General features: G+C 34.6%; 1 protein-coding gene across 3 annotated transcripts in view; it reads right to left on the bottom strand.

The window, feature by feature from the left end:
* Positions 1–16,299, bottom strand: part of Cnksr2 (connector enhancer of kinase suppressor of Ras 2) — a 262,747-nt gene that overhangs the window by 49,632 nt on the left and 196,816 nt on the right. For all 3 annotated transcript variants that reach the window (XM_055618652.1, XM_055618653.1, XM_055618650.1), the window contains 4 exons: positions 11,691–11,739; positions 10,850–11,022; positions 5,309–5,382; positions 4,559–4,630 (listed from right to left, as the gene is read on the bottom strand). In XM_055618652.1, the coding sequence (XP_055474627.1) occupies positions 4,559–4,630; positions 5,309–5,382; positions 10,850–11,022; positions 11,691–11,739 (368 nt within the window). The remainder of the gene's footprint in view (positions 1–4,558; positions 4,631–5,308; positions 5,383–10,849; positions 11,023–11,690; positions 11,740–16,299) is intronic.

The following is a 16,299-nucleotide window of genomic DNA, read 5'->3' as shown; positions in this document are numbered from 1 at the left end:
AGTTATAGATCTTACCTGTATAAAATAATAGTTTTACTGTGAAATAACAGTTTTGCTTATGCTCATTTAAGTTGAATGAGTCAAGGGGAATCACATGTCAGAAATACTGTAGAAACCTTTTTTCTAAACACAAGACTATACAGCTCCCCAAAGATAAAAAGCACATATGTAATTTAACCTCTATTATGATCTAGAAAATATATTTCCAGTTAATTTCTCTTAGTTTTCTTTCTTCAGTAAGTATTGCTGCCATTATTATTGTAGCAACACACTCTTAGTTCCTTTGTTTAATTCTACCAGAATGTTTGTGTATGCGACATTTCAACCATTCATACTGCATTAGATTATCAGATCACAAATTTTTTTTTAACAAACTGACAATCTTCCACCTGGCAATTCTGAACAATGTTCCATACATTTTCCTCAAACTGAAATTGGGGAGAACTCACATTTCAAACTACCTTAAATAATTTCAGAATTATTGTTACAGTTAACACCACTAAATTATAGACTAGACTGATCTGGATGTATTTTAAAGAAACTTGTGTTTGAGAATTTTTCTCCTCTATCTTTTATCCCATTCAACTAGAAAATAAATTTGCTTAACTGACTTACAATTTCAGTTTTCCAAGTGGTGTTATTTGTGTATCATACACCTAGTAAATCTTGAAGAGAGGAAAGTTATATTTCTGATGGGCACCTATTGAAATCTAAGCTGTAATTTTTAAAAAAGTAACTTAAGTCCAAACCAGCTCAGCAAAGCATATCATGTAGGTCTCATCTTAAAGAATATATGGGAAGTGAAGAAAGGAAAAGAGTCCTATCAGTATAGAATAAAATATTTACAGGAATTCAATAATATATATTATATTTTATACACTCACTCCAGTAGATTATAAATCATAAATCAAGAAGTCAACTTCATGATAAAACATTTGAAAATGACTAATTATTAGCAAAAGATCAAGATAAAAATTTAATATATAGTTCATTGATCGTAAAAAAGGGGATGAATTTGTATTCCAGGGAAAATTCAACCACTCGGGAAAGAGTAGACAGGTGCTGTTAGGTGACAAGGATGACAATAACACTAAAAAAAAAAAAAAATCATCATTGACATTTAATGTAGTTGAACCTTTAATCAGAATTCTAAAGAAAATGAAGGTTCCGGGGGGGTGAATTGAGCAATTTTCAGTTTATCATTTATTAAATATCTATGTTTAGCAACAAACTATGTTTTAGAGATACAGAAATATATAAGGCATAGTCCTTGCCTTCACTGGACTCTAGATTGGTAAAATTCCTAAGACAACTGAAAATTCAATCTACTATTAGGAAAAAAATTCTGTTCATAATAAAAACCCTTTATAAAGTGTATGGATATTCTCTGGCTGCTGTGTATGTCCTAAAAAGACTGAATACTGCACAGATGTTGCTGTATCTTGGATATACTTGTTTTTTTATTTAATTTAATTTACATATTTATTTATTTTTTATTACAATTTATTCACCTTCTATCCCTACTGCAGCCCCCTCCCTTATCTCCTCCAAGTCCCACCCACCCTTCCTCTTCTCCTCCCGTGCACCTTCCCCAGTCCCATCAGTCCACTGATGGGCCTCCTCCCCTTCCATCTGAACCTAGTCTATCAGGTCTCATCAGGACTGGCTGCATCATCTTCCTCTGTGGCCTAGGAAGGCTACACACCCCAGGGGGAGGTGATCAAAGAGCAGGCCACTGAGTTCATGTCAGAGAGAGCGTCTGTTCCCTTTACTAGGGAACTCACTTGGAAACTGAGCAGTCAATGGGCTTCCTTTGAACAGGGATCTAGGTCCTCTCCATGAATGGTCCTTGGAGTATTGGTCTCTGCAGGGCCCCTTGGGCCCAGGTATTTTGGTTCTGTTCTCCTTGTGGAGTTCCTGTCCGGTCCAGGTCTTTCTGTCACCCTCTTCTTCTAAGGATTCTGGCACTCTGTCCAAAGTTTTGCTATGAGCCTCAGTATTTCTTTCGATATCCGATATACTTGTTTTCAAGCTCTAGATGGAAGAACCTCACTTACTGACATACTTGGCATAATTATGACTTGATATCTTAGGTTATGAAAGCAACTACACATGAGTTAACTGATTCCAGAGGTATTTACTGAGCGCTTCTATGTGCCAGGGAGGGTTCTAGGCACAAACAATATGAAGTATACGCAATAAAGTACCTATCTTCATGATGCCTGTGCCTTAACAATGGAGGCAGATAACAAAATATGTATATAAGTAAGCATGCCATCTGTTAAATCAGGAAGAAAGGTTAAAATTTAGAATGTTACGGTTTCTAGGGAGTAGGGAGTCTATGTTAGTTAAGGAGGTCAGGGACACATGGATTCAATTTAGAATCTTTTCAACATCACTGATGTGGAAGGTCTTTAATAGTAGTCCTAACTTTAGTACCTCATCATATTCTAATGCTTTAGAACATGAACATATAGGTAAGGGAATATGCTTAGAGTGACACAGACTAATAAGCCAAGAGAGAAACACAGAAGGAATCATGGTAGAAATATAGAATACTAACTAAAAATACAAATTAGTAATTCCCCACAATTACAAGGATGCACATACACATTTAGAAAAATGCATATATCAGTGTATACAGATTTTATGGGAAAACTAAATATAAAGAATTTTTAATACTCTAATTTTTTGGTCCTGTTACTACTGGCATTACATATTTTTTTACTATACAAGGCATACTTCATTTTATTTTATATAATAACTTTTATTTTTTTATATTAATCACAGGTTACTTTGTATCCCAGCCATAGTCCCATCCTTTATTCCCTCCCAATCCCTCCCTCATCTCTTCCCTGCCCCTTTGGCATTACATATTTTAAAATCTAGAGTAAAAATGTATATTATTCAGTACTATGGTATAATTTAATACAAAATAGAAATAATAATGGCTTTAAAGTCATAGATTAGTCAGATAAAAGATATTGACTATAATTATGCTTATTCAAAAATATACCTCTATTTGAATTAGGCATGTTTTCCAAGATTACATATGGAACAAATCAATACTCACATTATCTTGTTATATGTAATAATTATGTGACCAAATAAATCTATATACAGGTATCTTTCCATATCACTAATCCTGTGTGAATGCTTTTGGCACTTATTATTTCATACTGTTAACGAGTATTTTTAAACTGCTTATTGAATGTAAATACTAGGAATAAAATCATTAAACAAGAAAAAAACAAAAGGAAACAATAAAGATGCATATAAGTTAATTTTTAAAATTCATATTTTTATATCTGTAATTCTGAGATATATAGTATACTATGGCAAGTCTTACATAAAACAAGACTTGCAAATATACAATGTGGTGCTGACATTTTGGATTAGATGCTTCTTTGATTCACTGCTTGAAGTAAGGAAACGATTGACATGGGTTTGGCTTAGTTTCTTCTTTTCTCATATGGCATTTAGAACCATAGAATTATCAGGGAAGAACAGTGATATCACCATCCTTTTGAATATACTGTGAAAACATAGAATAGCAAATGGAGACTAAGAAAGGTTTTACAGTTGATAAAAGTGCATGGACACTGTCTAAGCCAAAATGATTTGAATTAGCATATACCAAAAAAAAGATTAAGTTATTTTAATTCTTAAAGGGAGACAACTGGTACCTAATACATTCATCTTGTAAGATAAGAGCTACTCATTTATATCACTTATTCTTATTTTGGTTATAAGGCAAACTTCATATTTATCCTCAGAAACAGAGTTTATCATTTGGCTTAATAGATAGCTTGGGAATAGAACTATAGAGTTACAGATATTTATAGCACCAAAAATAGAGAACCATAATCTTCCATCATATACATACAGGTGAAGAAGCATTTTCAGTTTTAGAGTAAGAAGAAATCTCTGAAAATTCTTAGTGCTGCTAAGAAATTTTAAGAATAATAAATTGTATAAATCATGGATAAGGACATTTACTTTGTTTGCCATTTCCTTTCATATATCTCTGCTTTTCAGAAACCGGGGTTGTACTTCCAGTTGTCAAATAATTTATTTATAAGAGTAGCTTAAGTGTACATTTCCCGAGCTCAAGCATATTTACGAAGCAGCATATTTTGTGCTTAAAATGTGTGGATACCTTGTTTTTGAGACATCTAAATAAAAACAAGTGAGGTAAGAGAACAAATATATTTACTACCTGAATAAGTCGGATTTTGTGCACCTTTTTTCATATCTAGAAATACATGTTAAGGCATATTCTTAAAATGTAGTACCATAAAATATTAAAAATGTTATTCCTTATTATTATTTAAATATAAATTGTATTATGTGCTACAAAATTCAAAACACAAATTAGCCAAGTATCATTTCTTAAAATTAGGTATGATCATGTGGAACTATAGCTGGACTACCCAATTTTTAATTAATAAATGTAGAATCTACAATGAGATTCTCCAAAGATTACTGAAGAAGAAGCTTAGAGCTTGAGTTTTAGGACTTATTAACTAAGTCATTTAAGAAGTAAATAGTACTTTACCTGTTCATGTCGTCAAGGTGTTCAGCAGCAAAATAAAAGCTTTTGATCTTAGGATGGCAGGCTTTGAATGCACTGTGAATAAAACCATAACAAATAAGGTATATTTACTTTTTTAAAAATTGGAAAAAGGTTATAATTCAAATACTTTTCAAAAATTTTATTAGAGTTGGGAAAGGGGAAATAACATGTTCAAAATGTATTGTATGAAAAAATTCCAATTTGCAAACTGGGTGTGGCAAATGCCAGCAGTTGGGAGGCAGAGGCAGGTAAACCATTGTGAGTTGGAGGTCAGCCTGGTCTACATAGTGAGTTCCAGGACAGCCAGGGCTCCATAGCGAGACTTTGTCTTAAAAAAATTCTATGCTGTTTATTATTAACATCATCATTACTGTTGTTTGTATGTGTGTTCATATGCCAGAGAAAAATTTTGGGGAGCTGTCTCTCTATCCACGGATTCCAGGATTGAGTTCAAATCATCAAGCTTGCATGTAAAGCGCTTTATCTTGTTGCCTCAAACTAAATAACTTTTACGGATAAAATTATCCGTAATGCAATGTCTAACCAAAATTCACATACATAAAGCTTCTGTCATAATGACAGGAATCAGTAAATTACATGTTATGTCCTCAAAAATGCTTTCTTATATTGTCAGTTTGCAAGCATCAGATAAACAACTTACAACTTAAAATCTAGCAAATTACAAAATAAATTATCCCATCTCCCTCCCTGCCCCAAGTAAAATTAACTTACTATTTCTTGCGGCATTCACTGGCTCTATCAATTTTAAATTCAGGCAGACTGATGAATCCTTCTGCTTTTTCATCCTAAAGAAGGAAGATTTCTGTTTAGGCTATCACAACAAAGAGGTCTGAAGCTAAGTATACTGCATAAGTATGACTGAGATATTTAGAGTAATAAATGTGCTATGCATTTAGATCTTAATTCTGTTTATGTTCCATAAATTATCCATACTCATAAATCAAAGGAATATTTTGAAAACTTGGATTTTTTACAAATTAATACATATATAATTTTTATATTAATATGAGATATAAAATAATTTGCAAAGTAAAATATATTTTTATAAAAATTTTGAGGGCTACAGAAGTAAGTCAGTGATAGAGTACTCATTTGTGAAGGATGTATTGTGCTCTGGGTTTGATCTTTAGAATTTAAACAAACAACAACAAAAATAAAAAACAAAAACAACAACTAAAAGACAAAAGTCACCACAACAAAAAATAAATAAATAAAAGAAAAGAACATTTCAGGCCAGATATACAAAATTATTGCACATTTTTAGAATAAAATTTTCTAACGTTTAAAAAAGATTGGTAGACAGGCTTGGTGGCACATGTCTTTAATCCCAGCACTGGGGAGTTAGTGGCAGGCAGATCTGTGAGTTCGATGCCAGCCTGGTCTACAAAGCAAGTTCGAGGGCAGCCAAGGCTACACAGAGAAAGCCTGTCTCAGAAAACCAAAACCATAACTAGGCCAAACCAAATAAAAAAGACTGACTTATTTTGATGTGTATGAGTGTTTTGTCAGAATGTATGTATGATTATCATGTGTGTGCTTGTTGCCTAACAGAGGTCAGAAGATGGCACTGGATTCCAGGAAATGGAGTTAACAGATGGTTGTGAGCCAGCATGTGGGTGTTAGTAACAGAATTAAGTGAAAGATCTCTCCAGCCAAATTTTCTTTTCTTTTCTTTTCTTTTTTCTTTTCTTTTCTTTTCTTTTCTTTTTTTAAAGAGAGAAAAGAATGGTTTATTTGAGGGTTTGGAGGGTAGAAAGGGTGGGGAATTATACTATAATCTTAAAATTGCAATTATACAATAACCTAACAGAATAAGAGTAATTCATACATATGCATACATAATTGTCTCCTCTAATAGCCCCTTTCTTCCTCCTGTACCTTCCATGTCTGTACCTTCACCTCTGTCCCAAATTTGTTGTCCTAGGTTTTGCTCTAATAATCATGAACTCGCTCTCTATATTGTCTTGGCTATGTTTTCATTACTGTGCATGGTTTCCTTTCTGTTAGGCAGGCCTTAAACTTCATAAAGTAGAGTAAGTAAGCATTTTTACGCACTTGGGGATCTTTGTGAGCTGCCTTGTCATATCATTGATGTTTTTCTGTGAGTTTTTTTTTGTAGCATGTATGAAAAGGTGCTGACTCAGGCACAACATTGCCTAGTTTCAAAGACTACTCTCCTCACTGACATAATGGCAAATTTTCTATCATTGCTAATCTTTAGATAAAATGTGCAAAGTTGATTACCAATTTAAAATTTCATTTCTTTATAATAATTTGCTTATCAAATTTGAATACATTTTGCCATATAACAATTATTTTGTGAATTCAATAGTTTAGAAATTAAGTAGGTCAATGTAATTTTCAAATGTTTATGTGTAGCTTCAGATACACCACACATATGTACAGACATCATTTTTCATCTGAAAATTTTAATAAAATTAATCAATCCTCTCTTCAATACTGGTTAATAAAACAAGGTAGATTATGTTTGTGACAAGTTAAATCAAGTACAATGTGATTAGCTGGCTAAATTTTCAGTCACTGTGCCCCTTGTCCTGATTACAACAAAGCTTCATAGACATTTACCATTCAAAACTTTTATTTGATCTGCTAAATCAGCCCTTAACTACTTATATATCAAATTTAAGTAAGATTACTCTCCTTCTTACTATTTTGAAGAAAATAAGTTACTATCAGTTCTCTTTCTATGTATTTATGTATGTATAGACATGCATTTGCATTGTTTCTGGTATTAATGAACTTAACAGCAAAACTTAAAATATCAAAAATTGTGAGCTATAGTGACTGAAATTTGTACGTTATATAAAAAAGTAGCATAACATTTTTGTTTTTATATATTTTTTCCAATCTTGGGTTAAAGGAAAATGTTTTCCTCTTAGAGTACTATTTTATGTTGCTTTTAACCTCTTTAATTTAAATGTGAAATATTTTTGAAATATTATCTCTTCATAATGATAAAATAACAATAAGGTTTTCCTGGCAATACATTCTACAAAATTATTCATTTATATTTTATATGGCTAACAGTAATGATAAGTTGCCAATGACTGAAATACAGGAAGTATTTAATAAAGGAGGCAAAGATTTTCATCTCTTATAGTTTAAAAGACAATATAATTTAGACAAAACTATATATGAATTCATAATAAGGAGATATTATATCATGATACTACTTGACTAGCATATAGAATACAGTATATCTATCATTTGTATCTGCTTACTATATTTACATCTGCATTTATATTTGTTTACTATAACTAAGCAAGATATACTTAGTGAAATAGATTTTATTTTATGTATTGATATATGATTGTCACAAAATATCAAAACAAATATTTTTACATGAGTCTATAGGAAATTATTAATTTAAGATTTTCCAAATAAGTCTATTACTGAACATTACTTGAACACTAAGCTTTTGTAGAGATAGACATGAATCAATAACTGCAAAAACACTTTGAACAATGTCTTACAAAATGCTTAGTGAGATGTGCACCTTTGTTTTCATTTTGCAATGAAGTCAGATGCACAGCCAGTCAAGGAGTGCAATTCCTGAGTCTGTCTTTACTCATGATGTAAAACAGCAGTATAATAGCTTATTAAGGAACATCAAATTCTCGAGATACTGTATGTTACAATCGAAAGTCTAAAAATAACAGTAACTTTTGACAATTACTCTTCAAATGAAAACTGATTAATATCTTAGGATATTATTTTCATAAGATCTACAATTCAACACATTCTAAAAGCCAAAATTACTGTTTAAAAAGTCAAATAAAGCTGGATCTTTTTTCCAAATTTTAATTTTTTATATTAATTACAGTTTATTCACTTTGTCTCCCAGATGTAGCCTTCCTCCTGGACTCCCTCTCAATCCCCACCCACCCTCATATCCTCCCTGTCCCTCTCTAAGTCCACTGGTAAGGGAGGTCCTCCTCCCCTTCCATCTGACCCTAGCTTATCAGGTCTCATCAGGACTGGTTGCAATGTCCTCCTCTGTGACCTAGCAAGGCTGCTCCTCCCTCGGGGGTGAGGGGCAAGGAAGTCAAAGAGCCTGCCATTGAGTTCATGTCAGAGACAGTCCCTGTTCCCCTTACTAGGGAGGCCACCTGGATACTGAGCTGCCATGGGCTACGGGTGAGCAGGGGTTCTAGGTTATATCCATGCACTGGCCTTGGTTGGAGAACCAGTTTCAGAAAAGACCCCTGTACCCAGATATATTTGGTCCTTGTGGAGCTCCTGTCTTCTCCAGGTCATACTAACTCACCCTTCTTTCATAAGATTCCCTGCACTCTGCCCAAGTTTTGATTATGAGTCTCAGCATCTGCTTTGATACACTGCTAGGTAGTCTTTCAGAGGCCCTCTATGGTAGGCTCCTGTCCTGTTTCTTGTTTTCTCCTACTTCCAATGTCCATCCCATTTGTCTTTCTGAGTGAGGACTGATCATCTCACCCCAGGTCCTCCTTCTTGTTCTTCTTTAGGTGTACAGATTTTAGTATGTTTATCCTATATTATATGTCTAGTATCCACTTATAAGTGAGTATATACCGTGTGTGTCTTTCTGCTTCTGGGATACCTCACTCAAGATGATTATTTTCTAGATCCCACAATTTGCCTGCAAATTTCATGGTTTCCTTGTTTTTAATTGCTGAATAGTATTCCATTGTGTAAATGTACCACAATTTCTGTATCCATTCCTCCGTTGAGGGACAGCTGGGTTGTTTCCAGGTTCTGGCTATTTTGAATAAAGCTGCTACAAACGTGGTTGAGGAAATGTCCTTGTATACTTGAGCATATTTTGGATATATGCCTAGGAGTGGTTTAGCTGGATCTTGAGGTAGCACTATTCCTAATTGTCTGAGAAAGCGCCAGATTGATTTCCAAAGTGGTTGTACAAGTTTGCACTCCCACTAGCAATGGAGGAGGGTTCCCCTTTCTCCACAACCTCTCCAGCATGTGTTGTCACTTGAGTTTTTTATTTTAGCCATTCTGGTGGGTGTAAGGTGAAATCTCAGAGTTGTTTTGATTTGCATTTCCCTGATGGCTAAGGATGTTGAGCATTTCTTTAAGTGTTTCTCTGCCATTCAGCATTACTCTATTGAAAATTCTCTGTCTAGCTCTGTACCCCATTTTTTAAATTGGATTATTTGGTTGGTGGCCAACTGGCAACTCATTCTCCATGTGGATCTCTGGGTGAGGGGATCAGGTTCTGCTTCTATCATGAACTCAGTTGACTTCTCTTTGATCACTAGTCCCTGATGATGCAGCCTTGCCAGGCCATGAAGGAAGAGGATCCAGGCAGTCCTGATGAGACTTGATAAATTATGGGCAGATGGCAATAGTTGAGAACTCCCCTTTTCAGTGGACTAGAGGAAAGAGATGGGGGAAGAGCGAGGGAGGATGGAACTGGGGGATTTGAGGGAGGGGGCTTCATCAGGATATATAATGAACAAATTGTGAAGAAAAAAACTAAAAATTAAAAAAAAAATCAAATAAAGTAACGTAATAGATAGGCACAGAAAACAAGTCAAAACAGTGTCAAGGGGAAAAAATCAGTCAATAATGATTGACTGTAATATGATTAGTCAATTTCCAAGTATGTTTTACAAAAAAAAAAAATAACAACCCTAAAAGGCATAGGGGGAGAAGAGAGAGGATGGTTGGTACTGGGAGGAAATGAGGGAGGGGGCCACAACTGGGATACAAAGGAAATAAATTGTAATAAATAAATAAACAAATGAATGAATAAATAAATAAGCTGTGGGAAAAAACTAGAAAAGTCATAAGAACAATTAAAATATATTACACATGTCTCTCCCCTCAAGTTGGCCAAATATAGTGGATATTTGTAATTTTCAAAATTAGCCTACTAGTTCATTTCTTTTTCTTTAGAAGAAACTGAATTGAAACAATACTGAATTACTCAAGCTGCTAAGTTGTTCCACCTCCCAAACAGAAACAGAAAAATTCTATAAAAGTTTGATCAGGAGGTTTTAAAAATCTATATGCTTTCAGTTAAATGGCTATATTGGTTGCTTGGTATTTGTAGAAACAGGATTTCACTACTTTTTAACTGTGTTTCAGATACGTTGCTGCATTAGAAAAATGAACGTTGAAAATAGATCTTGAATTGGCCTGTGGGTGCTATGATTTAAAAACCAATGGTTCAAATGTTGAGACTTGTGGTCGAGATACTAAATGGGTGAGAGTACACATTGCTCTTTGTCTTACCTCTTCATTAATATACCAGTATAGGGATGCATCCTTTAGGACAAACCAGTACTTCTTCCATTTCTGCGAAAAATAGCTCTTTGCATCTTTCTTTTTCCAAAGCCACCCTTCACAGTCACCACGGCCAAGATCCTTGCAAGAGATTCTTCTTTTGCTCTTGCCTGCTATAGCTCCTAAAGATAGTGAGTGGTAATGTTCTTTAAATTTTAAAATCTTTAAATTTTTAAACACTTTCTTTAAATGTGTTTTTTAAAAACACATACAAATAAAAGATTAATCCATAGATCCTAAAAGCAAGTCAGATACTTACTATTCTTAAAGTTATCACTTCCAATTTTTAACTAATTTATTTTTTTATTGATTACAGTTTATTTACTTTGTGTCCTAGCTATAGCCCCCTCCCTCATTCCCTCCTAATCCCACCTTCCCTCCCTTATCTCCTCCCATGCCTCTCCCCAAGTCCACTGATAGGGAGGTCCTCCTCCCCTTCCCTCTGACCCTAGTCTATCAGGTCTCACCAGGAGTGGCTGCACTGTCTTCCTCTGTGGCCTGATAAGGCTGCTCCCCCTTCATGGGGAGGTGATCAAAGAACTAGCCAATAAAGATGTTTTTTATGCCTTTTTCTTCACATAAATGATGACATAATCATAATTAATAACAATTAATTAATTGATCACTATTCTCATCTCAAGACTTTTGGAGACCATTAGTTATCCAATGTATCTGCACGGTAAGCGATGGTAAGTAATCCGAACCCATACTGGCTTCAAGAAGATTAATGAAATGTGCTGGTGATTATCACAGTACAAAAGAAGGAGGTTAAAGGTTCATTTTTTATTACCTTTGTTTTTCTTCTTTGATTTGTGCTGCAGAGAGGATTGTTGAAATGTCTGAAATTAAAGATAGGGAAGGTTATTATCTTAAATGGAGATAACTTCTAGAGTTACACAGAACTCTCATAAACTGAATGATGACTCTAAACCCAGGTTAGAGAATTAATTTTCCTCATTAATATTTCAAAATAAATTAATACAATCATATTACTTTACTTTTGTATTTCCCACAAAGCAGGAGAGGACCTATCAGTATCCTAATTTGGTTGGCAGATTCCAGGGTAAGACATATTTGTGAAACCAAGTGTTTTTACCCATATACATATACACAACTGTTCCCTTTGAAAGACTTATTGTGCTTTTTAACACAATATCTCATCTGATTCTCACATAATCTGATGAACTAGAAGGCAAATGTGTCTGTCTTATTTGTCTCCCTTAAGTCTCTAAATCTATAAGTACTTGGCTCAATTATCAAAACCTCATACCTACTTATGTCAGTATTAATGGTGATTAATCTTCATGTCAATGGTGTTAGCACCTCAGTTCCTCATCTCTCCTAAACATATGTACCTTTCCACTCCTCAGTTACCAACCTTTACAACTGTATCTTGAATACATTCTACCCATGCTCTCTAATATTTATACATTATAAAGTCCAATGCCACAACTTCTGTATGTCACTCACTGGAAGAATGGATACAGTAATTGTGGCACATTTACCCAATGGAATAATATGAGGAAATACAGGTAGGAAATCATGAAAGAAAGAAATCACGAAATGTGCAGGCAAATGGATGGAACTAGAAAAGAGCATCCTGAGTAAGGTAACCCAGAAGCAGAAACACACACATGGTAGATACTCACTTATAAATGGATATTAGCCATATAATATAGGATAACTATACTAAAATCTACAGACCTGAAGAAGGTGAGCAAGAAGGACCCTAGGGAGAATGTTTAAATCTCATTCAATGGCATACAGGATAGACACCAGAAGCGGTGGACCAGAACCTGAGTCTACCATAGATGTCCTCTGAAAGGCTCCACCCGACAGGCTATTGAAGCAGATGCACAGACTCATAGTCAAACTTTGGCCAGAGCGCAGAGAGTCTTATGGAAGAAGTGTGGGGGGGAGGCATAGAAGAACCTGGAGGGGACAGGAGCTCCCCAAGTAGACCAACAAAGCCAAAACTATCTGATCCCAGGAAGCCCTGCAGAGACTGATACACCAACCAAGTACCATGCATGAAGAGGACCTGGAACTCCTGCTCAGATGTACTGATAGGCAGCTCAGTCTCCATGTGGGTTCCGGAATAAGGGGAGCATGGGCTATCTCTGACATGAACTCAGTAGCCTGCTCTTTGATCACTTTCCCCTGGCGATGCAGCCTTACCAGGCCACAGAGGAATATGATATAATATAATATATATAATATATGATATATATTATATATAATAATAATTATATATATATAATAGTATATGATGAGACTTGATAAGCTAAGGTCAGATGGCAGGTGAGGAAGTCTCCCCCTTTCAGTGGACTAAGGGAAAGAGATAGGGGGGAAGAGGGAGGGCGGGTGAGTCTATGGAGATGATGGAGGGGGCTACAACAGGGATATAAAATAAATAAATTATAAAAAATAAAAATAAAGTCCAATGCCACTGTCCTATCAATGAAAAAACATTGTACCATCTAAATCACTGACCAATTATACTTGTATTTCTCTCCTACTTAGTTTCCATGATATATTATTATTTTGCATTATTCTCTACATCTATATATAATTATCTAAACAATCATCCAAACTAGATTGGCCTGGCTTTTCATTCAATCCTAAGTGCTTGTTTAGCAGTTTACTGTTCTGGAGAAAAAGCCAGAGCAGTACCAACTCACCTAACATTCAATAAATGACTCTAAACTACTGGCCCTCCTACTCAGATAGTATACTCATAGATTGTTCATTAGTGTAATAAGTTTAATTATGATTAGCTAACCAAGAGAGAACAGATATTTGCTTGTTTGTTTTTAAGTGGCAGACATTTTTCCTCATTATTTTATTATTATTATCATTCATTACAATTTATTCAATTTGTATCCTGGCTGTGGTTCCCTCCTATGTTTCCTCCCACTCCCACTCTCCCTCTTTCTTCTCCTCTCATGCCCCTCTTCAAGTCTACTGATAGGGGCGGTCCTCCTCCCCTTCCATATGACCCTAGCCTATCAGGTCTCATCAAGACTGTCTGCATTGTTTTCCTCTGTGACCTGGTAAGGCTGCACCCCCCTCAGGGGGAGGTAGATGAAGACAGACATTCTTTTAAGTGAATCTTCTTTGGATTAACAGATTTTTTCTTTTTCTACACAAATGTATAATGGACAAATGGTTGTTGTTTGTATAAAATTCCTGATTTAGTTGCATAAAAAATTCATATTACTATTTAATATATTTGCTCCTGAAATACTTTTATATAAAAATATTTTGTTCTCTTTATAATTTATAAACGTCTAATACATATAGTCTTCTAATCTCTTGACATACAGTGTAATCCAGAAATAATAATCACCAATGTGTCAAAGTACCGTAAATGTCTCTGTTGTATGCATATATAAACACACACACATATATATATATATACACCAATTTACTATACATGTACACACATCCACTTGCAGAAGTTTGGCTATAGAAATTTACAGTTACTAACTGAGAGACAGCATGAAAGACAAATTTCATTATGCTGTATGAGTAATTCTGGCTAGTGTTTAAGTAATACTTAGTTTATGCATAATTATTTCCCATATATTGTTTGCCATGAAATTACTGATTCCGTTTCTTCATTTTATATTCCCTCATGTACTCATTATAGTTTCATAGCTCATTACTTTGAAACATGACAGAGATGGGAGACGCCTGTTTTTTGAAGAAGCTATTTATATTAATAACAACTTATAGTAAGAATTGGATTATTTAATGTATTATGTCTTTTATGTTTGTTTGTTTAGTTTATTATGGTGCTAGAGATCAAAGAGAGTTCTTATCAGTGGTTCTAGATGGAGACATGAGCCTCCAATCTATTCCAAAGATTATACTACTGCAGTCCCCCTCATTCTCTCCTGCCTAGAGTAGTTATCTACATATTTTTACTATAAGAGTATGCCCAATTCTCTGACATTAAATTTAAAACTAACTTTCTTTTTATTTTCCTCTTTCTATCACTTCTTCAGATACCAGCCAAAATTTCAACCACATCTATCCTAATACTTGACATTTTTATTCACCCTTTGGAGAATCCAACTGCTCAATGTAGCTTTGTGCAGATCTCTATTCCTGAGGATGCCCATTTTGTCTTTTTAAACTTAATGGTCTTCAAGCTGCTTCCTCAGTCATGTTTATACATTTTCTGAGACTAAACAAAATGATATTATTATTATCTTTAGTATCTCTCTGAAATCTTGTAGTCACATTTTCCTCAGTCTTTTTTTTTTCTAAAATAAACATTTAAAAGCAACAGACCCAAATGATCAAAAAGTAAGCTAATTAGTATTCGGAGATAAACTGGCCAAAGGTAAAGTCAAGTAAAACTAGCTCCTTTTTGTCTCAAATTCCAATTGTATCTAAATCCTTGCATTTTAGTTAGACACAGAACTATTTGCTCTTAATAGTTCCCAAATTACAAACACATTCATACAAATTTTAAAATAGGCATGCCAACCATAATAATTATCAGAATACAAAGAGTTAAAGAGGAATTAGAAAAAATAAAGATCCAGAATTTTCTTTCTTAGCTACTTTCAGAAGTTCCAGGGGCAGAGATTGTGGTTTTTCCTTCACTGCTATATTAAAAAACCATCCTATTTTTATAAAAGACTAGTCAGCAAGAGCTGTCTCTACAGTATACCAAGGTAGTAAAGAATATTTTTGTGTTTACATAAATCACAGAAGCATTTAACACTCTTGTTTCTCTATCTCAAATGATTCAACAGAAAAAAAAGCTCAATAAATGTTCCCTAAGTTTCCTGTCACACGGAAGATACTCCAAATACTTCAATAGAACTCTAAATTCACTTTTAAAAAAGTTTTCGTATCAGCAACGCCTGGCCAACAAATGGGATTATTATTAGATTATAGACTTGTCCCTTTAAGACACTGGTAATTCTAGAAAGTTAGAGTTACCATAGCCTGAAGACTTCAAGACAAATTCCCTTCTAGAGCTGATTGATTCCTAGGATGAGAATTAAAATAGATATGTCTCTGCATACAAAAGTAAGTCGAAAACAAAATAGACCTAACATATATTCCCTAAAGTCTTTGCCTGCAATAATATCTCTCCTTACCGTTAAAGCCCAAGAGCTCTCTCTCCTTCACAGTGGTCACTGTGTGTTCCTCTCTTTATGTATTTGGGGCTGGAGAGATGGCTTATGGTCATGAGTACTTGTTATAGTTGTGTGGAGGTTCTGGGTTCGATATCCGGAACCCACATGGTGGCTCACAACCATCTGTAACTACAGTTCCAGGGAGTCCAACACATTCTTCTGACTTCTGTGGGCACCTGGCATGCACAGAGTGCACACACACACACACACACACACACACACACACACACACACACACAC

The sequence above is a fragment of the Psammomys obesus genome, unplaced genomic scaffold (assembly GCF_907164565.1).
Source record: "Psammomys obesus unplaced genomic scaffold, mPsaObe1.curated_primary_1811, whole genome shotgun sequence".
NCBI classification, from domain to species: Eukaryota; Metazoa; Chordata; class Mammalia; order Rodentia; family Muridae; genus Psammomys; species Psammomys obesus.
Note: the sequence above shows the minus strand (reverse complement) of the source record. Positions and strands in the feature narration are given on the sequence as shown.